The 24,750-nt window shown below is 41.9% G+C and overlaps 2 protein-coding genes across 4 annotated transcripts in view; one reads left to right on the forward strand and one right to left on the reverse strand.

Annotated features, from left to right (window-relative positions):
* Positions 1 to 9,499: 9,499 nt before the first annotated feature.
* LOC129044982 (serine/arginine repetitive matrix protein 1-like) lies at positions 9,500 to 24,676 on the reverse strand. Its single transcript, XM_063669467.1, has 2 exons — positions 23,289 to 24,676; positions 9,500 to 15,425 (listed from the first exon to the last, which is right to left on the reverse strand). The coding sequence occupies exon 1, from the start codon at positions 24,674 to 24,676 to the stop codon at positions 23,291 to 23,293; it is 1,386 nt and encodes a 461-aa protein (XP_063525537.1). The 3' UTR covers positions 9,500 to 15,425; positions 23,289 to 23,290.
* Positions 23,743 to 24,750, forward strand: part of WAC (WW domain containing adaptor with coiled-coil) — an 87,787-nt gene continuing 86,779 nt past the window's right edge. Inside the window, exon 1 of one of the 3 annotated variants that reach the window (XM_063669703.1) lies at positions 23,743 to 23,854. The gene's annotated coding sequence lies outside the window, so the exon portion shown is untranslated. Of the gene's footprint in view, positions 23,855 to 24,609 lie in introns of those variants that run through there. The other 2 variants (XM_063669700.1, XM_063669702.1) reach the window with 2 other exon arrangements.

Consider the following 24,750-nt stretch of genomic DNA (forward strand, 5'->3'; position numbering starts at 1 on the left):
TAGGCTGGAGTGCAGTGACACGATCTCAGCTCATTGCAACCTCCGCCTCCTGGGTTCAAGTGATTCTCGTGCCTCAGCCTCCTGAGTAGCTGAGATTACAGGTGCAAGCCACCATGCCTGGCTAATTTTTGTATTTTTAGTAGAGACAGGGTTTCACCATGTTGGCTAGACTGGTCTCGAACTCCTGACTTCAGGTGATCCTCCCGCCTCGGCCTCCCAAAGTGCTGGGATTACAGACATGAGCCACTGCGCCTGGCCACTACATTTATTTTAAAAGGAAACTTTTTATTTATTTATTTATTTATTTATTTTGAGATGGAGTTTCGCTCTTGTCACCCAGTCTGGAGTGTAGTGGTTCGATCTTGGCTCACTGCAACCTCCGCCTCCCGGGTTCAAGCAATTGTCCTGTCCCAGCCTCCCAAGTAGCTGGGATTACAGGCGCCCGCCACCACGCCCGGCTAATTTTTTGTATTTTTAGTAGAGACGGGGTTTCGCCATGTTGGGAAGGCTGGTCTTGAACTCCTGACCTCAGGCAATCTGCATGTCTTGGCCTCCCAAAGTGCTGGGATTACAGAAGTGAGCCACTGCAGTATTGTAAATGGAAAACCAGAATCAGGTGCCTTTTCAGGCACAACAGATTGTAAACATCAGTCACTCCTTTGTCATCTAGGACATTTCTTACTGTTGATACTAGATAAGCACGTCCCTTTCCCTAACAGAGAACATCTGCTAGCATGCCACAGTGGGGCCATTTAGTAAACAGAGGTGCTATTCAATAGACAGTTTGCACTTGTGCAAAAGTTTGTGCCCAGGAAGTAGAGAACAGCTGATAGTGACATGGTACCATTTCAAATGTTTTTCCTTACCATACTTTGCTCTAGCCTACGGAAGATCCCTTGAGACTTTATTCCTGGGGGAAAAGCCACAGATTCCCAGAGGGTTCCCTCTGTATATGTGAGTGAAGGGGAATAGAAGCCTAACTGGCTCAGCTGTCAGTTGACTGGAGGTAATTGTTTAATTCAGTAGTTCTCAAACTTTGTGGCCTCAAGATCCCTTTGCATCCTTAAAAATTATTGAGGAATACAAAGAGCTTTTGTTTATGTGGATTTTATCTATTTATATTTACCAATTAGAAATTAAAAGTGAGAAATTTAAAACTATAAATTCATTTAAAATAAACTAATTACGTTATAAATATTTTCATGAAAAGTTACATATTTCCAAACAAGAGTGGCTTTGTTTACTTTCTTGTAAATCTCTTTAAGATGAGACTTAACGGAAATCAGCTGAATTCTCGTATCTGCTTCTGCATTTAATCTTTTGCAACATTACACGTCATGAAGCCTCTGGAAAATGACACTGCCACACTCATGAAGGAGTGGAAAAGCCAAATTATGTTTTGCTATCATTATGAAAAGTTTTAACTTCGTAGATCTTCTCTGAAAGTGTCTTGGCCACTCCCAGACCTGCTTTAATTCATTTACAGGTAGCATAGTATGGTGGGTTAGAGGGTAGATCCTAGAGTCCAAATGCTGAGTGCACACCTCAGCTTTGCCACTTTTATTATCTGTTTGACTTTGGCCAAATGATTTAACTACTTTATGTCCTAGTTTCCTCATTTATAGAGTGATGGTAATAATGAGGTGATACACATAAGGGTATGTAACAGTGAAATTAGAAAAATAAAGTAAGACCTTGAAAGAGAGATACATATGGGTGCTCAGTCTAGCCTTACATTGAAAGTTCAATGTTATTTGTATTTCTTACTTTATATACAAGATTAAACATTTATTACTGGCCATCTGTATTTCCTTTCCTGACTCATCTATATGTTAATATATTCTATCTACTTTTTGTTGAGTTGGTATTTTTACTAATTTTGGGAGTTCTTTGTACAGTATATGTATTAACTTCTTGATTCTTTTATGTATTGTAATTATTTTCTCCAAATCCATAACTTATCTTTTAACTTTTTAAAATTTTTCATCATAAAGAAGTTATAAATTTGTATGTGTCAAATCTATCAGTGTTTTTTCTCTGTGGCTTCTGGGTTTCATGTTCTGTTGATACCTAGATTAAAACAATTCTATATATTATTTTAGTGCTTTCATACTTTATTTTTTAACATTTAGGTATTTAATACATTAGGAATTTATTTGGGAGTACAATGTAAAGAAGAGATTTAACCTTTTCTTCAGAATGAGTAGATACATGTTCCAACATTATTTCTTAAATATTCCATCAATTTGCTACTGATTGAAAATGCCTCCTTTATAATTCACTGAATTCTCATGGCCATATGGAGGTATTTTTGAAGTATTTTGATTCATGTAGTATTTGTCTCTTCCAGTAGCTATAACATACATTTAAAATGACTTTAGATTTACAGTACGTTTAAATGTATGGTATTCCCTCATTCTTCTTCTTCCTCATGATTTTAAATTTTTCCATGAGTTAATTTCTCAGGATAAGTTTTAGAATCAACTTATCAAATACTACCCTCATTTCTCCAAAGTTATAATTATGATTGAAATTATTGCATTACATGTATATATTAATAGTGTAAAGAAGTATCTTTACACTATTAAGTTATTCTAACCAGGAAATTAAATGGTTTTTTGACTTAGTCAAATTATTTTATGCCCTTCTGTAAATTCTTTTTTTTTTTTTTTTTTTGAGTTTAGGAGTGGAAAGTTTAATAGACAAAAAAAAAGAGAGAGAGAGAGAAAGCTTCCTCATGCTGAGAAAGTAGGTTGCCCAAGAGCACCCTTCTGTAAATTCTTAAGATGTTCTCAATATAAGTCTTGATATTTCTTTTAAAACATATTTGTGGATATTAAACAGGATATTCTATAAAAATTTGTTTGTGATTATGAACCTCAGGATAAAAACTGTAAGGCTGATACAAGCCTATCATTATGACTTCAACACAATATTTTTGTTTTGGTTCATCTTAAAAATAGAAGTTAAGGTAATGATACTCCAGGTAAACATGGTGAACAAAATGCATCCAGAATGCATTTTTTTTTTTTTTTTTTTTTGAGAAGTAGTGTCACTCTATCACCCAGGCTAGAGTGCAGTTGCACAATCTCGGCTCACTGCAACCTCCGCCTCCTGGGTTCAAGCGATTCTCCTGCCTCAGCCTCCCAAGTAGGTGGGACTGCAGGCACAAACCACCACGCCTAGCTAATTTTTGTATTTTTAGTAGAGATGGGGTCTCACCATATTGGCCAGGCTGTTTTTGAACTCCTGATCGGCTTGCCTCGGCCCCCCAAAGTACTGGGATTACAGGCGTGAGCCACCGTGCCTGGCCCTAAAGATAATTGTATATTGGCTAACATGGGAGAAACGATTATCTGTTAACCCTGTCTGATCCATTAAATTTGTCTCCCTAAGCAAGACAGTGTTTGAATCAACAGCAGACTCTATTCTTTTATGTGAGAAAAGAAAAAGGCAGTAAGAAATAAGCTTCCTGAGTCTAATGCAATATTCTCAAACAATCGCGTGTATTGAAATCAGTTGGCGGGCTTATTAAAACAATTTGCATTTCTAACAAGTTCTCAGGTGAAGCTGCTGCTGTTAGTCCAGCAACTACATATTGAGAACCGTGTTCTAATGTAATAACTTTGGGAGAGAAAGCCCGGTAGCTTTGCTAGGAGATTGATGCAGGAAGTGATGATAGAGAAACGTTATTAGTAAGAGCTCTGATCACAGTAAGAATTATTTTGTTTGGCATTATATTCCTTTAAAGCTATGAATTCTTCTCTGGGCTTAGGTTTGATTCACTTCCCATACATATTAATATGAAGTGTTCCAGTTTTCCAATTTGTATACAACTTGTAATCTCAAATTTGACTTCTGCTATAATCCAGTAATTATTTTGTAGTGTTTTTAAAGAATTGGTAAGTTTTTAAATTCATTTTTATTTATTCTACAAATATCTATGAAGTATCAACTATGAGCCACGTGCTTGGAATATATCACAGAGCAAAAGAAATTCTGATTTTTATCCTTATGAAGCCTCCATTAGGGGGCAGGAGCTAGACAATAAACATAATACATAAATTATACAGCATGCTAGAAGGTGATAAGTATTCTATGTAACACAAAAATAAAAAAGAGAAAGGAAAATCATATGTGCAGATAGAAGGGCTGTAATTTAAAATAATGTGATCAAAGTAGGCCCCACTGAGCAGGTGGGATTTAAGGAAAGACTTAAAGGAGGGGAGGGAGTTAGCTAAGTGAATACATAGCAGAAGAATAGAAAGTAAACAGCTTGTGCAAAAGCCCTAAATTAGTAAACGCCCAGAATAGCACGTGTGGAGAGTTAGAGATGAGGTCCAAGACGCAAGAGGGATCAGTTCATGTAGGCTTTTAGGCCATTGTTATGACTTTGGGTTTCAGTGAGTGTAAAGGGGGGCCGCTGAAGAATCCTGAGCAGATGAGTGACACGATATAATTTGCATTTCAAAAGCATGACTGGCTGCTATTTGAGCACAGGTTACAGGGAACAAGGATGGAAGTAGGAGGCAAGTGAGCAGTAACCCAGGTGAGAGATAATAGCAGCTTGGATCAAGGTGCTGGCAGTAGAGGACTGAGAAGGGGTCAGACTCTGGTTCCATTTCAAAGGTACAGCCAGAAGGATTTCTTGATACTATGAATGTATGGTATTAAACAGGAAAGTCAAGGATGACTCCAAAGTTGTTGGTTTTTGTTTTTTTTTTTTCTGAGACAGAGTCTCACTCTGTCGCCCAGGCTGGAGTGCAGTAGCGTGATCTTGGCGCACCACAAGCTCCGCCTCCTGGGTTCATGCCATTCTCCTGCCTCAGCCTCCCAAGTAGCTGGGACTACAGGCACTCGCCACCACACCTGGCTAATTTTTTTTGTATTTTTAGTAGAGACGGGGTTTCACCGTGTTAGCCAGGTTGGTCTTGATCTTCTGACCTTGTGATCCACCCACCTCGGCCTCCCAAAGTGCTGAGATTACAGGCATGAGCCACCGTGCCCAGCCGACTCCGAAGTTTTTACCATCATTATCGAGAAGGATGAGTTAACATTCACAAAATGAGGCTGACTACTGAACAGGTTTAGGATTAAATATCAGAAATTTGGTTTTAGATTTGGTTTTGAGATGTTTATGTGACATTTACCTGGAGATGTTGGGTAGGTTGTTAGATAAAGGAATCTGGGTTTTAGGCGAGAAGTCAAGGCTACATATAAATTTGGGAGTTGTCAGCAAATAGGTGGTTTTGAAAGTCATGAAACTGGATAAGATCCCTCAAGATGTGTAGATGGAGAAAGACAGGCTGAGCCCTGGGGCACTCCAGTGTGAAGAGATCTGGGAAACGTATCAGAGCAATAAAGGAGACATCAGTGATGTAGGGAGAAAACACAGTGTGGTGTTCGGCAATCAAGTGAAGAAAAGTTTACTAAGGAGGAGGTAGCGAATATACTTGGTCAAATGTTGCTGCTAGGTCAAATAAACTAGGATTGAAAACTGACCACTGGAATTAGCATATGGAAGCTATTAGTGACTGTGATAAGGACAGTGGTCTTTGTGACAGGGTAGAAAGCCTGATTAGAGTAGGTTCAAGTGAGAATTAGAAAGGAGGAATTCAAAACAGCAACTACAGACTATTATTTCAAGGTGCTGTTTGGGCACAGTGGTTCGTGCCTGTAATCCCAGCATTTTGGGTGGCCAAGGCGGGCAGATCACCTGAGGTCAGGAGTTGAAGACCAGCCTGGCCAACATGGTGAAACCCTGTCTCTACCAAAAACAAAAATTAGGTGGGCGTGGTGGTGCATGCCTGTAATCCCAGCTACTCAGCAGGCTGAGACAGGAGAATCACTTGAACCCGGGAGGTGGAGGTTGCAGGGAGCGGAGATTGCACCACTGCACTCCAGCCTGGGCAAGAGAGCAAGACCCTGTCTCAAAATAAAATAAAATAAAATAAGAATAAAAATCAAGGTGCTGTGTTGTGAAGGGGAGCAAAGAAACAGGACAGTATCTAGCAAGAAAAGTAGTATTGAGATTTTTTCGGTTTGTTTAAAGATGGGAGAAATAACAGAATGCTTGAATGCTAGTGGATGTAATCTTGAATGAGGGAAAACATGGTTAATGTAGAAGAGAGAAGGAAGAATTGCTGTGTTACTATCAAGTAGGTGTGAGAGAATGTGATCTAGTACAGGAATCAGTAAAATTTTTTTGGAAAGAGCCAGACAGTAAATATTTTAGGCTTTGTGGATCACACATGGTCTCTGCTGTATATACTTTTTTCTCCCCAACACTTAAAAATGTAAAAAACTAGCCAGGCGCAGTGGCTCACGCCTGCAATCCCAGCACTTTGGGAGGCTGAGGTGGGTGGATCACAAGGTCAGGAGTTCAAGACCAGCCTGGCCAACATAGTGAAACACCATCTCTACTAAAAAATACAAAGATTAGCCAGGAGTGGTGGCGGGCGCCTCTAGTCCCAGCTACTTGGGAGGCTGAGGCAGAAGAATCGCTTGAACCCGGGAGGTGCAGGTTGCAGTGAGCCAAGATTGTGCCACTGCACTCCAGCCTGGGTAACAGAGTAAGACTCCGTCTCAAAAAAAAAAAAAAAAAAAAAAAAAAAAAAGTAAAAACTGTTCTTGGCTTATGGGCTGTACAAAAACAAAATGCAGGATTTGGGCCACAGGCTGCATTTTGTCAACCCTGATCTAGTACACAAGCAGAGGCAGATTTTAGATGAGAGCGTGGACATCATGCATATATATATGTATAGTAACAGGCTGGAAAGAAAACTATGAGTTCAGAAGCGCTAGAAAGATAGATTTAGTGGCAGGGGATCTTTTCTGATTGCTCCAATTTTCTCCAGGAAATAGGAACAAGAGTTATCATCGAGGGTAAGACTGGGAATAGAGTGTTGGATATTTGAAAAGAGAGGAGAATTACACACAATCATTTCAGGAAAAGGGAGTGCTATGCTCTGAATGTTTGTGTCCCTTCAAAATTTGTATGTTGAAATCCTAACCCACAAGGTGATGGTATTGGAAGGCCTAATCACCTTTGGAGGGTGATTAGGTTATGGGGGGTGGTCCTCATGATTGAGATTAGTGTCCTTATAAAAGAGGCTCAAGAAAGGACCCCTCTTTCCTTCCATCATATCTTCTCACAGTGAGAAGTCGCCATCCATGAACCAGAAAGCTGGACTTCAAAAGACACTAAATCTGCTGGTGCCTTGATCATGAATTTCCCAGCCTCCAGAACCACAAGGAAGACAAGTCTGTTGTTTACAAGCTACCTAGTTTATGATATTTTATTGTAGCAGCCCAAGCTGACTACAAGTGAATAAACTTGGAGAAAATATAATTTGATTGACTGGCAGCACTTTGAGGTCACATGAGGTTTGTCTTCAAGAATTTAAAGTGAAACTCTTGCATTTTTCTTCCAGTCATGTTCAGCTACATGGGAGCAAGAATGGCGTAGATAAGTAATGATTAGGGTTACGGTTTTGCCAGTGGGTAAAAGGAATATCCAATCAATGACTGGCTATGGAATTTAAGCCAAGTGAGGAGGAAAATAAGGGTGAGGGGCAGTGAAACAGTGATAGAATCAACAGATCAGAATTACCAACAAAGATAAATAATTATGAGGAGCTAGGGATCTGGAGGGGAAAGCTGGAAAGACAGGATGTGGCAGCCAGAAAGGTGGATGCATGAAGTTGAGATAATTGAGTTTGCAGTTAATGGTAATAAGCAGATCTAACTAGGGAATGACCAAAGGAGTGGCTGAAGTGGAATGAAAGAGGTGTCCAAGAAGCTGGAGGTCAAGATATTGGAAAGCTCATTGATGTGCATATTAAAATCACCAAGAATTAAGGCAGGAGTGTTGGAGAGACTGATAGTAAACCAACAGTTAAAATCATCAAGAAACAAAAACAACCTTTGTTGACTTTAGGTTTTATTGCACTATCTGAAAAGCAGCTCTTAAGGTTTCTACTTTTCAAGATTCACTAAGGTTTTCTAGGTGATCAATCTTATGATTAATATTTGGAAATGTTCCTTGGGCATAATAAGAGAAGAATATAAATTCCCTACCTGTAAGATACAAATTTATATTTATAAATATTTTTATTAGGTTGTTGTCAGTGAATATGGGTGGTTAGTTAAGAGGCCATCGTATAGACAAAACATGGTTGCTTGAATAAGGCTGGTGGTAGCAGATAAAATGAATTGGATGGAGTGAGAGTTATTTAGGAAGTTAAATCAATAGGACCTCATGATCAATTGGATAAAGCATGTAAAGGAGAGAAGTGACAAAGATGACTTCTAGGTCTCTAGAAAAGGGTAGAGGATGGTATAGCAATGGCATTAAGAACACAGGCTCTGAAAAGTCAGGCTGCCTTTGTTGAGGGCTAGCCTTTCCTTAAAAGGTGTGTGATTTCAATGTTATTTTACCTTTCAACTTTCTCACTGCAAATGGAAAATAGTATTATCTGAGGTTCTTGTGAGGATTAAGTGAATTAATGGATTAACACTTTAGTCCTAACATACAGTAAACTCTCAATGACTGGAAGCTATCTTTAGTGAGACAGAAAGCATTCACAGATAATCAAATTTAGGAGAAAAGGTAATGAACTCAGTTTTATATTTCAAAGTTGCATTTGAAGCATATGTGTGGAGGTGGTAGGTAAGTAAACAGTAGGATATTCACATCTGGAACTCAGAAAAAAGATGTGGGTTGGAGATACAAACTGCCTCTAGTGAGGCATCTGTGTATAGATGGTAACTACACACAAAAGCCACGGGAGCGGAAGAGTTCATGGAAAAAAATTAGTGAAGAGAGGGACTGCTATGGATTGTGTCCCCCAAAGTTCTTGTGTTGGAAAATTAATCTTCAATGCAACAGTGTTGGGAGGTAGGGCCTAATTAGAGAATAGGTCATGATGGCTCTGTCCTCATGAATAGCTTGTTATCATGGGAGTGGGTTCATTATAATGGAATGGGCTTGTAACAAAAGCACCTTTTCCTGCTCTCTCTCTCATCATGTGATGCCTTTCACCACGTTACGATGCAGTAAGAAGGCCCTCACTAGATGTGGCCCCTTCATCTAGCACTTCTCAACTGCCGGAACTGTGGGCAATTTAGTTCCTTTTTTTTTTTTTTCAGACAAGAGTCTCTTGCTCTGTCGCCCAGGCTGGAGTGCAATGGCGTGATCGCAGCTCACTGCAACCTCCACCTCCCGGGTTTTAAGCAATTCTCCTGCCTCAGCCTCCCAACTAGCTGGGATTACAGGCATGTGCCACCATGCCCAGCTAGTTTTTGCTATTTTTAGTAGAGACGGGGTTTCACCATGTTGGCTAGGCTGGTTTTGAACTCCTGACCTCGTGATCTGCCCACCTCGGCCTCCCAAAGTGCTGGGATTACAGACGTGAGCCACAGTGCCCGGCCAACGTTTGTTCTTTATGAAGTTTTGGGTATTCTGTTAGAGCAGCACAAAATGGACTAAGAGAGGAGCTACTTTTAAAAAATTATTATTGAGGTATTATTGGGGTAAAATTCACATGACATAAAACTCACCATTTTAACCATTTTACTGTACAATTCAGTGCCTTCCAGTACATTCACAATGTTTGCAAGTATCACCACTACCTAAATCTGAATATTTTCATCACTCAAAAAAGAAATCCATTAAGCAGCAACTCCCCATTTCTACATTTCCCTAACCCCTAGCATCCACCAATGTTTTCTGTCTCTATGGAAGTGCCTCTTCTAGATGTTTCACATAAATACAATCATGTAAGATGTGGCCTTTTCTTTCAGTTAGCAAGGTCTTTCAAGGTTGATCCACATTGCAACATATACTAGTACATAACTTCTTTTTACGGCTGAGTAGTTTTTCATTATATGACTATACCACAATTTGTCCATTCAACTATTGATGAATATTTGGGTTGTTTCTACTTATTGGCTATTATAGTGCTGCTATATACATTCATGCAGAAGTTTTTGTTTGATTATTTGTTTTCTATCCTCTTGAGTATATATTTAGGAGAACTGCTGGGTTATATGTTAATTCCGTTTAAAATTTTGATGAACCATCAAACTATTTTATAGTGAATGCACCATTTTATATTTCTGCCAGCAATTTATGAGCTTTCCAATTTCTCCACATCCTTGCCAATACTTGTCTTTTAATAATAGCACCCTAGTGAGTATAGAAAGTGGTATCTCATCGTGGTTTTGATTTGCATTTCCCTTAAGGTGGAAGGTTATGATGCAAAGCATCTCTTCATGTACTTGGCCATTAGAATATCTCCCTTGGAGAAATGTCTATTCAAGTCCTTTGCCCATTTTTAACTTGGGTTGTCTTTTAATTGACGACTTGTAAGAGTTATTTGAGCTTTACCAGGTATATGACTTGCAAATATTTTCTCTCACTCAGTGGGTTCTCTTTTCTCTTTCTTGATAGTGTCATTTGATATGTAAAGTTTTAAATTTTGATCAAGCCCAATTGTATCTATTTTTCATGTTGCTACTTGAGTTCTTGGTATCATATCTAAGAATCCACTGGCAAATCCCAGGTCATGTAGACTTACCCCAATATTTTTTTTCTAATAGTTGTATAGTTTCATTCTTATATTTAGATATTTGATTTATTTTGACTTAATGTTTGCATGTGGTGTAAGGTAAGGGTCCAAATCCATTCTATTACATGTGGATACCCAGTATCCTCAGCATTTCTTAAAAATACTATTCTATTCCCCAGTGATCTATCTTGACACCTTTGTCAAAAATCAATTGACCACAGATGTATAGGCTTACTTCTGGGCTCTCAATTCTATTTTATTGGCCTATATATCTATCCTTATGTCAGTACCACACTCTTTTGATTACTGTAACTTTGTGGTAAATTTTGAAATCACAAAATGTGGGTCTTCTAACTTTGTTCTTTTCCAAGACTGTTTTGGCATCCTTGCAATTTCTTTTTTTCATTTTCTTTCGAGATGGGAGTCTCGCTCTGTTGCCCAGTCTGGAGTGCAGTGGCGTGATCTCGACTCATTGCAAGCTCTGCCTCCTGGGTTCATGCCATTCTTCTGCCTCAGCCTCCCCAGTAGCTGGGACTACAGGCACCCACCACCTGCCTGGCTAATTTTTTTTATTTTTAGCAGAGATGGGGTTTCACCGTGTTAGCCAGGCTGCTATCTATCTCCTGATCTTGTGATCCGCCTGCCTCAGCCTCCCAAAGTGCTGGAATTACAGACGTTGAGCCATCGCGCCTGGCCACATCCTTGCAATTTCTTATGAATTTTAGGATCAACCTGCCCATTTCTACATTAATGGCAGTTGGAATTTTCATAGGAATTTCACTGATTCTGTTGGTTAATTGGGGGAGTATTGCCATTTTCAAAGTCTTCTAATACATGAACATAAAATGCCTATTTATTTAGGTCTTTTTAAATTTCTTTCAACTATGTTTTGTAGTTCTTACCGTGTAAGTCTTACATCTTGTTTATTAGTATTTTATTCTTTTTGATGCTATTGTAAATGAGTTTTCTTAATTTCACTTTGAAATGTTCATTGCAAGGATACAGAAATATAACTGAACTTTTGTATGCTGACCCTGGGCATCCTGTGATATTGAGGTATTAGCTCTAACAGTTTTTTTTGTGTGTGTGGATACCCTCGTAATGTGCTTCAGGATTCACTTTGGTTGAGGATCTTTGCATCTATATTCATTAGAACTACTGGACTGTAGTTTTATTTTCTTGTGATGTCTTTGTCTGGATTTGGTACTAGGGTAACGCTGGCATCATATGAGTTAAGATATTCCCTCTTCCCCTACTTTAAGTGTTTGAGAAGGACTGGCACTCTTAAAATATTTTATGTCACCAGTAAAGCCACATGGTTTGATCTTTCCTATCTTGGAAGTTTTTTTTTTTTTTTAAACTGGTTTACTTTTTTTTTTTAAACTAGTACTATTATAGGTTTAGTTTTTTCTTGAGTTAGTTTTGGTAGCTTGTGTGCTGCTAGGAATTTGTCCATTTTATCTAGGTTATCTAATTTGTTAGCATATAATTGTTAATAGTATTTCCTTACAATCCTTTTTATTTCTGTAAGATTGGCAGTAATGTCCCCACTTTATTCCTGATTTTAGTAACCTGAATCTTTTTGTCTTGCTCAGTCTTTTCAAGGGTTTGTGAACATTATTATTTCAAACAACCAACTCTTGGTTTTGTGGATTCTATTTTCTACTGTATATTTCATTTATCTCTACTCCAGTCTTTATTATTTCCTTCCTTCTGCTAGCTTTGGGTTTGATTTCCTCTTCTTTTTCTAGTTCCTGAAGGCGGAAGGTTAGGTTGCTGATTCTAGGTATTTTTTAATGTAGGCATGTGCAGCTATAAAATTTGAGCACTGCTTTTGCTGCATTCCATACATTTTAGGGTACTGCATTTTTGTTTTTATTCATCTCAAAGTATTTTCTGATTTCTCTTGTGATTTAATCTTTCTTTGACCCATTGGTTGTTTAAGGGTGTGTTATTTTCAGTTTTATTCCATTGTAGTCAGAGACGGCACTTTGTAATTCAATCTTTTAAAACTGAGACTTGTGGACCAACATGTTTTATTCTGAAGAATGTTCCATGTGAACCTGAGATATCTTGGAATGTCTTTTTCCACTTGCTTTGGTTTGAATGTTTGCCCTCCAAAATTCAGATACTTAAACTTAATGGCCAACATGATGGTATTAAGAGGTGAGACTTTTAAGAGATGGTTGTCTTTTTTTTTTTTGAGACAGAGTCTCGCTCTGTCGCCCAGGCTGGAGTGCAGTGGCGCAATCTCGGTTTACTGCAAGCTCCGCCTCCCAGGTTCACGCCATTCTCCCACCTCAGCCTCCCAAGTAGCTGGAACTACAGGCGCCCGCCAGCACGGCCGGCTAATTTTGTTTTTGTATTTTTAGTAGAGATGGCGTTTCACCGTGTTCACCAGGCTGGTCTCGATCTCCTGACCTTGTGATCCACCCACCTCGGCCTCGCAAAGTGCTGGGATTACAGGCGTGAGCCACTGCGCCCAGCCAGGAAGAGGTGGTTAAGTCTTGAGGGCTCCTTCCCTCATGAATGAGATTAGGTGCCCTTAAGTTAGGGCCTGATGAGGAATTTCATTCCTTTTTGCCCTTTTACCTTCTGCCATGTTGAGGATGTAACATTCCTCCCCTACAGAGGATGCAGCAATAAGGTGTCATCTTGGAAGCAGAAAGCAGCTCTTACCAGACAACCAAACCCGCCAATGTCATAATTTTGAATTTCTCAGATTCCAAAACTGTGAGAAAATAAATTTCTGCTCTATATAAATTACCCAGTCTCAAGTATCCTGTTACGGCAGCACAAGAAAACTAAGGTGCCGGCCGGGCGCGGTGGCTCAGCCTGTAATCCCAGCACTTTGGGAGGCCGAGGCGGGCAGATCACCTGAGGTTGGGAGTTCAAGACCAGCCTGGCCAACATGGAGAAACCCCCATCTCTGCTAAAAAATACAAAATTAGCTGGGCGTGGTGGCACATGCCTGTAATCCCAGCTACTCAGGAGTCTGAGGCAGGAGAATTGCTTGGACCCAGGAGGCAGAGGTTGTGGTGAGCCACGCACGCCATTGCATTCCAGCCTGGGCAAAAAGAGTGAAACTCCATCTCAAAAAAAAAAAAAAAAAAAAAAAAAAGAAAACTAAGGTGACACCCTTTCACTTTCAACATATTTGTGTCTAGTTCTAAAGTGAGTCTTTTGTAAACAGGATATAGTTAGAACATTTTATATGTTCTAACTATAAATGTCCATTCTGCCAATCTCTCCATCTGTTACATGGAGTTTAAGGCATTCACACTTAATGTAATTAGTAATAAGGAAGGACATTACCACTTGCTATTTGTTTTCCCTATGTCTTCCTCAGTTCCTCCCTTATGCCTTTTTTGTATTAGATATTTTCTAGCATACCATTTTTATTCCCTTTTCAAAATTTTTAGTTATTTTCTTAGTAGTTGCTCTAGGGATTACAATTAACACTTTCATTTATAACAATCTATTTCAAATAAATAGCAATTTAGTTTCAATAGTACACAAAATTTTTGCTCCTATACTTCATCCTTTCCTCCTTATCATGAATCACCTTTATACAGTGTGCTTTGACACAGATATAATTATTGCTTTCATTTATATCTACCTACATATTTAAATCTTTTTCAGTGTTTTTTATTTCTTCACGTGGATCTGAATTACTGTCTAGGGTCTTTTCACTTCAGGCTGAAGGATCCCTTTAGTATATCTTGTAGAGCAGGACTAGTGAGATACTCTCTCTGTTTTTGCTTATCTGTGAATGTCTTAATTTCTCCTTCACTTCTGAAGGATAGTTTTGCTGGATACAGAATTCTTGACAGTTTTTTCCTTCAGCACTTCAAATATATCATCCCACTGCCTCCCGGCCTCTGTGGTTTCTAATGAGAAGTCAGCTATTAATCTTATTGACAATCCTTTGTACGTGAGGAATTGCTTCTCTCTTGCTGCTTGCAGGATTGTCATTGACTTTTGACGGTTTAATTATGATGCATCTTGGTGTGGGTCTTTTTGAGTTTACCCTATTTAGGGTTCTTTGAACCTCTTGAATATCTAGATTCATGTATTTCACCAAAGCTGGGACATTTTCTACCATTATTTCTTCAAATATTATGTCCCTTTCTCTCTTTCTTCTTCTGAGACTCCCCTTATGCATATACTGGTATGCTTGATAGAGTCCCAGAGGTCTTTTATGTTCTGTTCATTTTTCTTCATTCTTTTTGCTTTCTGCTCCTCAGACTGCATAATCTTAATTGACCTATCTTGAAGCCTGTTGATTCTTTCTTCTGACTTCTCCAGTCTGCTGCTGAATACCTCTAGTGAATTTTCAGTTTTAGTTATAATACTTTTCAACTCCAGAATTTCTATTTGGTTCTTTTCTACAATTTCAATCTCTTTATTGATATTCTGTATTTGATGAGACATTGCTTTCCTAATTTTTTTGTTCTCTGTCCATGGTTTCCTTCAGCTCTTCTAGCATATCTAAAAGAGTTGATGAAGAGTCTTTGTTTTGTACATCCAAAGTCTGTGCTTCTTCAGGGATAGTTTCTATTAATTTCTTTTTTTACCTGTGTATGGGCCACACTTTTCTGGTTTTTCCTTGTTTGTAATCTTTCATAAAAATGTGACATTTTGAATAGTATTATAATGTGGTAACTCTGGAAATCAGATTCTCCTCTCTCCCCATAGTTCATTGTTGGTACTTGTTATGGTTACCACTGTTTGGTAACTTTTCTGAACTTTATAAAGTCTGTATTCGTTGCTGTGTGTGACCAGTTGAGCTTCTGTTCTGTTAGCTTAATTCGCAGCTAGTGATTCAACAGAGAAACAGATTTCCTTAAATGCCTGAAACCAAAACAAAAAGAAAACACTCTCAGTCTTTACCAGTAGGCTCCGTGTAAGTGTTGGGGCACACCTTCAACATTCAGCTAAGCAACAAATTCACCTTAGTTTTCACTTCCTATTTGAGCAAGCCTAATGGTTAGTCAGAGGTGAGAGTTTAAGGATTTCTCAAGTCTTTTCTGAGTATTTGCTCACCCTGCGTGTACATGTGGCCTTTTGGATTCCCAGGAATATGTGCAAGTTTGAAAAGCCTTTATTCTCCAAAATATCTTACTTTCCAGCTTTTCCTCCCCAGGCTTTTTGGTGTGTCTATTGTTTGCCTTAGCTATTATTCTTTGTCCCCGATGGCAGAGGCTAATAAACTTGCCTTTACAAATTTTTGACAAATGCCTGTAGTCACCTTTCTTCCTCAGGAGATTTCCAAGTTAGGGGAACTAAAATAAGCCTCCATAATTCTTTGAAAACAAGGTCCATGGCCAGGCACAGTGGCTCATGCCTGTAACCCCAGCACTTTGGGAGGCTGAAGTGGGCGGATCACCTGAGGTCAGGAGTTTGAGACCAGCCTAGTCAACATGGCAAAACCCCGTCTCAACTAAAAATACAAAAATCGGTCGGGCATGGTGGCAAGTACCTGTAATCCCAGCTACTCGGGAGGTTGAGGCAGGAGAATCGCTTGAACCCGGGAGGCGGAGGTTGCTATGAGCTGAGATTGCACCACTGCACTCCAACCTGGGCAACACGGGCAAAACTCCATCTCAAGAAAAAAAAAAAGAAAAAAAGAAAACAAGGCCATCCTGCTCCCTTTAGCACCAGGAACAGATATCAGAAATGCAGGTCGTTGTTTTCAAAGCTGGACAGGGAGGTGGCACCAGGATAAGTTTAAATGATAGAAAGCGTTCCTGAGATTCAGGATTCAGACTTTTTTTTTTTTTTGAGACAGAGTCTCACTCTGTCACCCAGGCGGGAGTGAGGTGGCATGATCTTGGCTCACTGCAACCTCCGCCTCCCAGGTTCAAATGATTCTCCTGCCTCAGCCTCCCTGAGGGATTACAGGTGCCCGCATCCACACCCAGCTAATTTTTTTGCTGGTCTCTAACTCCTGACCTCAAATGCTCTGCTCACCTTGGCCTCTCAAAGTGCTGAGATTACAGGCATAAGCCACCACATCCGGCCTCAGCCATGTTTTGAAAAAGATGTTTCCTTGGTTACTATAAACCTTTGACTAATTTCCAGAATTTATATAAAATTGATTCTGACAATTTGTGCCAATGTATTCACTGGTTTTGTGGAGAAATGCGCTCTTGGAGTTTCCTACTCATCATTTTCAATGACATCACCTCCAAAGGACTGATTCTTGAAGAACTTCAACATTTGGTAGTGGAGTAGACAAGGACAACTCTGTGAAAAGCAATGAGAGGAGGAGTCAGAGAAGGAAGAAGAAAATACAAAATGTGTTGCGCCTTAGAAGGCGAGAGAGAAGGGCAATGCAAAGAGAGGCACTATCAATGTCAAATATTCTGAGATCAAGTAAGAAAAACGGTGAAAAAATGTTCATTAAACATAGGTGCGAAGAAGTTGTTTGTGACCTGTGACCTTAACACTATTTCTAAATGAGACAACATTGGTATTTTGAGCAGGACAAGTCTTAAATATAAAGGATTGTCCTATGCATTGCTACATGTTTAGCATCTTTGACTTCTGGTAACTGAATATCTGTAGCACCCTTCACTGCACTGAAAATATAGCAGTGATTAAAAAAAAAAAATACTGCCACACATTTCCAAATGCCCCCTGGAGACTCAGCACTGCCTCTTGAAGAACCACTGCCTTGGGGAAATCTATTTTGCTAGTATTAAGGGGGCAGATGTCAAACAATAGTGACCTAAAATGTAAATACGAGAGTAAAGAACGAAACAAGTGAGGTACCACAAATAAGACTTAGCGCATGTTTGGCTGAAGTGAGCAGTTAAGAGTATAAGGTCAAGAAAGGGTTTTTTAGTGGTAGGATTTAGATATGTTTAAAGATCAGTGGAAATAATCCAGATGAAAGAGAGTCTGAATATACAAAGAAAGGGATAATTGATAATATAAGGTGAACTGAAGGCGGGCGGGTGGCAAGAAAGGACAGATAAAGAAAGTGGTGTTAGATAAGAAGCTTACTTTCTGCTTTGAAACAGTAACCTGAAGCACTTAGGCAATGCTGTAGGATCCTAACTAGTTTCCCTGCTTCTTTCCTTGCAATATAGATATTTTCAACACAGTAGCCATGTCATTTTCTGCTCATAACTCTTCAATGGCTTCCCAATTAACTCAGAATAAAAGCCAATCTTCTTATAATGGCCTATAAGATCCTTCATAGTCTGTTCCTCCACCTCATTTCTTAATATTTTCCCTCTCAGTCACGGCCCTTCAACCTCAGAGCTTTCCTTATTATTTCTGAACACATTAGGCAGTCTTTCCTCAGGACCATTCCTCTTGCCAGAAACATTCCTTTCCAGACACCTGTATAGCTTGCTACCTCATCACCTTCAAATCTTTGCTCAAATGCCACGTGCTCAATAACTACTCTACTTGAAAACATTACTCCTCCATCCAACACTTTATCTTACCCCACTGTTCTCTGTAGCACTTATCACTTTCTAAATTACTATGTCACTTGATTTTGGTGATGATGAGGCTTAAGTGGAATCAGTATATTCTATTATTTTATAATCTTCAGCAGCATGCAACTGCTCAGAGGTGCTCAGAAAATGAATGGTTGGATTAATTCAGGTTGAAGTTTCACTAGACACAGATAAAGGGTTTAGGGTATGCTTCTCAATATTAGCTGAACTTTAGTATCTACTACTTGGAAGAACTTTAAAAAATGGCCAATCTTGAGTCAGTAAGTAATTCTCCCAAGATCTGTTGATTGCATTATTTACATCATCCCTGCCTAGTACCGTATGTTGATATGGTGACATCCTGGAGGTGTTTACTCCCCTTTCCTAGATAGTAATTTTTGTTGCAGTTTCTTATTTTTCCTCACAATTGAATGAAAGCTTCATATTACAAATCTGAGATCCCAAAGTATCTCCTTTTAGTTATGTATTATATTTAAAATACAAACTCCACAAGAGCAAAATCCAAGTGACTTTGCTTAACACTATGTTCCTAAGACTTGATACGCAGAACTTCAATACTATTTTTTAAAAATGAATAACATGTGAAACATGTTATTCATACAGTAGTGAAACATGTATGTGCTAGGTACTGCTAAATTACTTACACAATTTCAATTACTTTTCACAAACAGTACTATACCCTATTAAGCCAAGTTTAGAGACAAAGCAGGATAATCCTCAAGACTAGTAATTTGCCCAAGGTGATGTTGCTAGTCAATAATGTAGCCTGAGCTCTAGGCAATGTCATACTGATTCTAAAACTCATGCTTTTAATCACTATACTAGGCTGAGTTTGTGAGGAAGGCAAGGACAGAGAAAAAAGAGATAGAAATGAAGTATGTGAAAATTTTAGGGAATACATCCTTATTTTATGATGTTTTAGAAATTGCAGCAAAGCTTTTTAAAGTCCCTTTTGGCCAGGCGCGGTGGTTCACGCCTGTAATCCCAGCACTTTGGGAGACTGAGGTGGGCAGGTCACAAGGTCGAGAGATTGAGACCATCCTGGCCAACATGGTGAAACCCCGTGTACTAAAAACACAAAAATTAGCTGGGTGTGGTGGCACGTGCCCGTAGTCCCAGCTACTTGGGAGGCTGAGGCGGGAGAATTGCTTGAACCCGGGAGGAGGAGGTTGTAGGGAGCCGAGATCGCGCCACTGCACCCCAGCCTGGCGACAGAGTCAGACTCTGTCTCAAAAAAAAAAAAAAAAAAAAAAAAATCCCTTTCACAACTAGAGGCTTGAGGATTTCACTTTTTGGTTCTTCCTTCAGTTCTTCCTTCAATAGAATCACATTGAAATCTTGGTCAACCTATACATAACCTATGAGTTGACAGTTTTTCCCCTCTATTGGTTGGTATGCGTTCAATCTACAGGTTGACATATGGGTCTTTTACTCATTTGCAAACTTGGTATTTCTCATTAGATAGCAGTGTAAATAATCTGGTTTAAGATTTGCTATACATGCAAATTCATGTACATTTTTTAATATCTATTTAAATATTTTGCTTGTATTAGGAATAATCTAGTTTTATCCTCCATCTTATTTGTGAGAACAGGACTGGATTTAATTCTTTTATTCTTTCACAAAGCAAACAGAAATAGAACCTATGCTTTTTCCTCTTGAGAATTCAATTTTGCTATTTTCATTGTATATGTTTCTACAGGCAAATATCCTTTAATTCAACAAATATTTAGGTATGTCACATGAAGCATTCATTCTAGTGGGAAACAACCAATAAACAAAATATATGGCAAATGGTTTAAGAAAAATAGATCAGGGTTAAGGGAGCAACATGGTGGTAGGGTGCCATCATGAAGAGTTCTCAATTAAACAAGACAAGACTTAAGCAGAGACCTGAAGAAGTGAGGGTGTGAGCCAAGCAAGTACTAAGGGGGAAGAGGATTCCAGGCATAAGGACAGCAGTGCAAAGGTCCTGAGGCAGAGGCATGCTTGGTATACTGGAGAAAACAGGGAGGGTAGAATGGTGGGAAAAGAATGAGAAAGCAGGGCTGAGTGCAGTGGCTCACGCCTGTAATCCCAGCACTTTGGGAGGCTGAGGTGGGTGGATCACGAGGTCAAGAGATGGAGACCATCCTGGCCAACATGGTGAAACCCTGTCTCTACTAAAAATACAAAAATTAGCTGGGTGTGGTGGCATGTGCCTGTAGTCCCAGCTACTCAGGAGGCTGAGGCAGGAGCATTGCTTGAACCTGGGAGGCAGAGGTTGAGCCAAGATCACGCCACTGCACTCCAGCCTGCCGACAGAGTGAGAATCAGTTTCAGACAAAAACAAAAACAAAAACAAAAACAAAAAAAGAGCAAGTAAAGAAGTCAGTGGATAAGAAGCCAGAGGTAACAGGCAGTTTACATATGGCCTAGTGGATCATGGCTATAACTTTGGCTTTTATTCAAGATTAGAATATCATCTGACTTTTCAAGGGATTACTGCACTGTATGAGACAGCAAACAATGTGGAAGCAGGCACAGAAGGGCAAGATCAGTTAGAATGCCTTTGCCACGGTCCAGGTGTAATGATGGTGGCTTGGACCAGAGTGAACCTGCTGGAGGTGGGTTACAGAGATCAGATTGTGGATACATTTTGAAGGTAATGCTGGCAAAATTTGTTAATGGAGTCAATGTGAGATATAAAAGAATCAAAGATGACTCCAAAGTTTTTAGCCTCCACTGGAAGAATGGAGTTGTCATTTCAAGAGATTGGGAAGATCTCAGCAGGACTTGTTTGGGGTGGGGGGAGATTAAGAGTTTGGTTTTGAATACATTGTTTGTGATGCCTGTTAGAAACTCAACCAGTGCTATACAGTAGGCAGTTAAGTGTGAGTCTTGTGTTCAGAGGAAAGGTGTGGACTGGAAATTCAAATGTGGGTTTCATTCAGCCAGAGATCTGAATGAGATTGCCTAGGGAGAGAGAACAGAGGAGTGCGGGTTGTTAAGATTTGAATCTTGGGCCACTCCAGCATTTAGAGGCTGGAAAAGAAGGAGAAACCAGTAAGGAGTCTAAGGAACAGCCATTTGGGAAGGAAGAGAAGCAAGAAAGAAAATGAAATCCTGGTAGGCAAGATAAGGAACTTTAGGGAGAAGAAAGTTATCAGCTGTGTCAAATGCTGCTGACAAGCAGAGATGAAGACTGAGAAATAAAAATCCGGCTTGAAAACATGGACACTACAGATGATCTTGAACAGGTTCAGGAGTGTGGGAATGAAGTCTGTGGGTTCAAGAGAGAGTAGAAGTAAAGATAAAGTATTTCTGTAAAGGAGAGCAGATCAGACTTTTGATAATGTGGTTTTATTTAGAGACAGAGTCTCACTCTGTCACCCAGACTGGAGCGCAGTGGCAAGATCTTGGCTCACCACCACCTCTGCCTCCCAGGCTCAAGCGATTCTCCTGCCTCAGCCTCCCGAATAACTGGGATTACAGGCGCACACCACCACACCTGGCTAACTTTTATATTTTCAGTAGAGATGGGGTTTCACTATGTTGGCCAGGCTAGTCTCAAACTCCAGACCTCAAAATGATCCACCTGTCTCGGCCTCCCAAGGTGCTGGGATTACAGGCATGACCCACTGCATCCGGCCTATTTATTTTTTGAGACAGGGTCTCCCTCTGTCGTCCAGGCTGGAGTGCACTGGTGTGATCATGACTCACTGCAGTCTCGAACTCCTGGACTAAAGTGATTGTTCAGCCTCAGCCTCTGGAGTAGCTAGGAATACAGGCATGCATCACCATGCCTAGCTACTTTTGAGCAAATGGTTTATACCAATTTCAGCAGACATCTAGTTATCAAACAAATTAGTAGTAATTTTGCTACCAGTTTTCAAAAAGTTTCTATGAAATATTTGTTATTTGTTGTACTCCTCTGATGTTTGTCTTCAATGGATTCACTACAAATATGTCAGAAATTACATGTTAAGACGCTACCGAATTTTTTTGTTTTCATCATTTTAGTCACTGGCAATTTTTTTTTTTAGTTACTGATAGTTTAAGTGAGCATTAAATAGGCTTTTTATTGGTCTGCACATCTCCACAAACAACAATAAGCTTTACATCTGGCAGACGGATGTGACAAATAAGATTATGTAATTAAAATTTTTTTTCCAACCAGTTGTGATTTCAGAGCCTTTCTCCCTACATCATTCCATCTCTTCATTCTATTAGGTCTAGCAATAATGTAACTTCTTGAATACCAAATAAATCAGTTACTTTTTATTTTTTGGAGAGGGTTGTTTCTTCTGACTTGTTTACTATTTGCCTCTTCTGTGTTAATCACATATTTATGTTTACCACAATTCTTTTCATTAAACTAATGTTGCCTTACAAAGAGTTTAGTGTCAAAAAAAAAAAAAAAAAAAGTCAGTCAACCAATCAATCACCCGAATACCACCATTCTCAACTAACGGTTGTTTGGTATACTTCACGTTTCTCCTCTCAATGTACCTGCAGCAGTACATAAAATCAAATTTGTAGCAATTTCACTTAACACACCTGAGGCCTTTATTCACATCCAGAACTTTCACATGAATTTTCCTTCACCAATGGACTTCAGCGAGGAAGAAACAGAGGAGGGAAAAGTCAGAGATTAAGAGAGGGTGGGCAGGGCACCGCTGGATATGGAAAACTTTAGAAAGGGGTGAAAAACCGAGCGCAGTGGCTCACGCCTGTAATCCCAGCACTTCGGAAGGCCGAGGCGGGAGGATCGCTTCAGGCCAGGGATTCGAGACCAGCCTGGGTAACACAGCGAGACCCTATCTACGGAAAAATTTTTTAAAAAATTAGCCAGGTGTGGTGGTGCATGCCCGTGGTCCCAGCTACTCAGAGGGCAGAGGTGGGAGAACCAGTGAGCCCCGGAGGTCGAGGCTGCAGTGAGCCGTGATCGCGTCACTGCACTCGCACTGGACGACAGCGCGAGACGTGTCTCAAAAAAAAATAACAAGGGGTAGGGTGGGGCAGTGAGACGGTTCGGCGTTGTTCCCAAGGAACTCATCTCCCTAAATTTCCAGTCTCAAGCGCCGCTTTCATTCCCTTCCCCGAGCGGCGCTCCCCGCTCCGTGCAGGCATCTCCGCTGAGGGCCGCCCTGACGCACGGCCTTCTGCTTTGGACACCGAACCCCTCAGCCCTTCCTATTAGCCGTTTCCGGCCGGGACAGCACGCGCTCCTTCCCGCCTCGGGGCGCAAGGTGAGACTTACGTCTAAAGGGCGCCCGGCGAGCTCGCAGCAGCCCCTGCCCCGCCGAGAGCCGGTGGCGCGCGCGGCGTCCGGTAAGGGGCAGCGGCCCGGGCTCGGTTCCGGCTTCCAGCAGCGGCCCGAGGGCGCCGGAGCACGCTCCCCGCTCCCCAGAACGCAGCTTCCGCGGCTGCAGCCCAGGCAGCTCTTCGGGAAGCGTCCGCCCGTGGTCTCGCCAGGGGGTTTCCGACCTCCCCGCCCGACAGCGCAGGGGCGGAGGCCGCGGCTGGAGAGCTCGCCCGAGAGCACCCCCTCCCGCGGCGCCTCTGGGCGCACGCGCAGCCGCTGCAGCCTCCCTTATTTAGTCCGCGATGGCTTCCTTCGCGCCCCACCGTCCTCTTCCGGAAGGCGGCTCCCTCCCTGCGCAGCCCGGAGCCCCTGGGATCAGCCTCGAGCAGGCGCCCGAGCGAGACTATCCCTAAACGAGAACGGCGGTGGCCGGACTTGTGAGTGAGGAAAAGAAGGAAAAGGCAGACTGATCGCGAGGAGGAGATCCAGGCCTCAGAGGAGAAAGGCCGGAGCCAGCCGAGGTTTGCCGAGGGCGGTGTTCCGGACCCGCGCGGGGCGGGGAGGAAGGCCGAGGGTGGGAGAGGAGGGGCCCGGCGGAAACTGCCGAGGTTTCCCGAAGGCGGCAGCGTCCGAGTTGCCCGGATGTAGTTGGTGGAGCGGCAGCGGCGGCACCAGCGGCGGCGGCGGCGGCGGCGGGAGGAGGAGGAGGAGGAGGAGGAGAAGGACCAGGCGGCGGCAGCAGCGCCGGCGGCGGGGGGAGGAGGGGAGGAGGCGGCAGAGCAGGAGGAGGAGAAGGCGTAGGAGGCAGTGGCTCTCCGCGGGGCTGAGCCGGACGCGTCGTCTTGCCCCCCCTCCCCCCGGTTCGCGGTGCCGCCGTGTAGTTGGCGCCGCTGCCCCGGCTGAGAGTGAGCGTGGTGTCGACGGAGGGAGATGGCCCGGGAGCGCCGGCGCCAGTAACTGGGAGGTGCTGAGAGTCGCCGAGGGCGCGCCGGGCCCAGGTGCCGGGGCTGCCCGCCGCCCGCCGCCGCCGCCGCCTGCGCGCCCGCCCGCCTCTCGCGGCCGCTCTCCCCCCTCCCCGACACACACTCACAGGCCGGGCATTGATGGTAATGTATGCGAGGAAACAGCAGAGACTCAGTGATGGGTAAATTGTCTTTTCGTTTCGGGCCGGGCGGCGGCGGGGGGCGGCGGCGGGGGGGCTGTTCCTCCTTATCTGAAGCTGGCCGGGCCGCCATTTTTGTTGTTAACCCTGATCCGGATCGGGTTGGGGAGGAGGAGCGGCCGCGCGGGCGGGCGGGCGGGAACGGAGTGTGGCGGGGAGCGGGGGCCCGGCTTCGCGGCATTTCGCCCTCCCCGGCCTTTCCGGAGGCTCCGGGTTTGCGCCGTGTGCGCGCGGGGCTCGGCGCTGGGGCGCTCG

Source organism: Pongo pygmaeus, chromosome 8, assembly GCF_028885625.2.
Source record: "Pongo pygmaeus isolate AG05252 chromosome 8, NHGRI_mPonPyg2-v2.0_pri, whole genome shotgun sequence".
NCBI classification, from domain to species: Eukaryota; Metazoa; Chordata; class Mammalia; order Primates; family Hominidae; genus Pongo; species Pongo pygmaeus.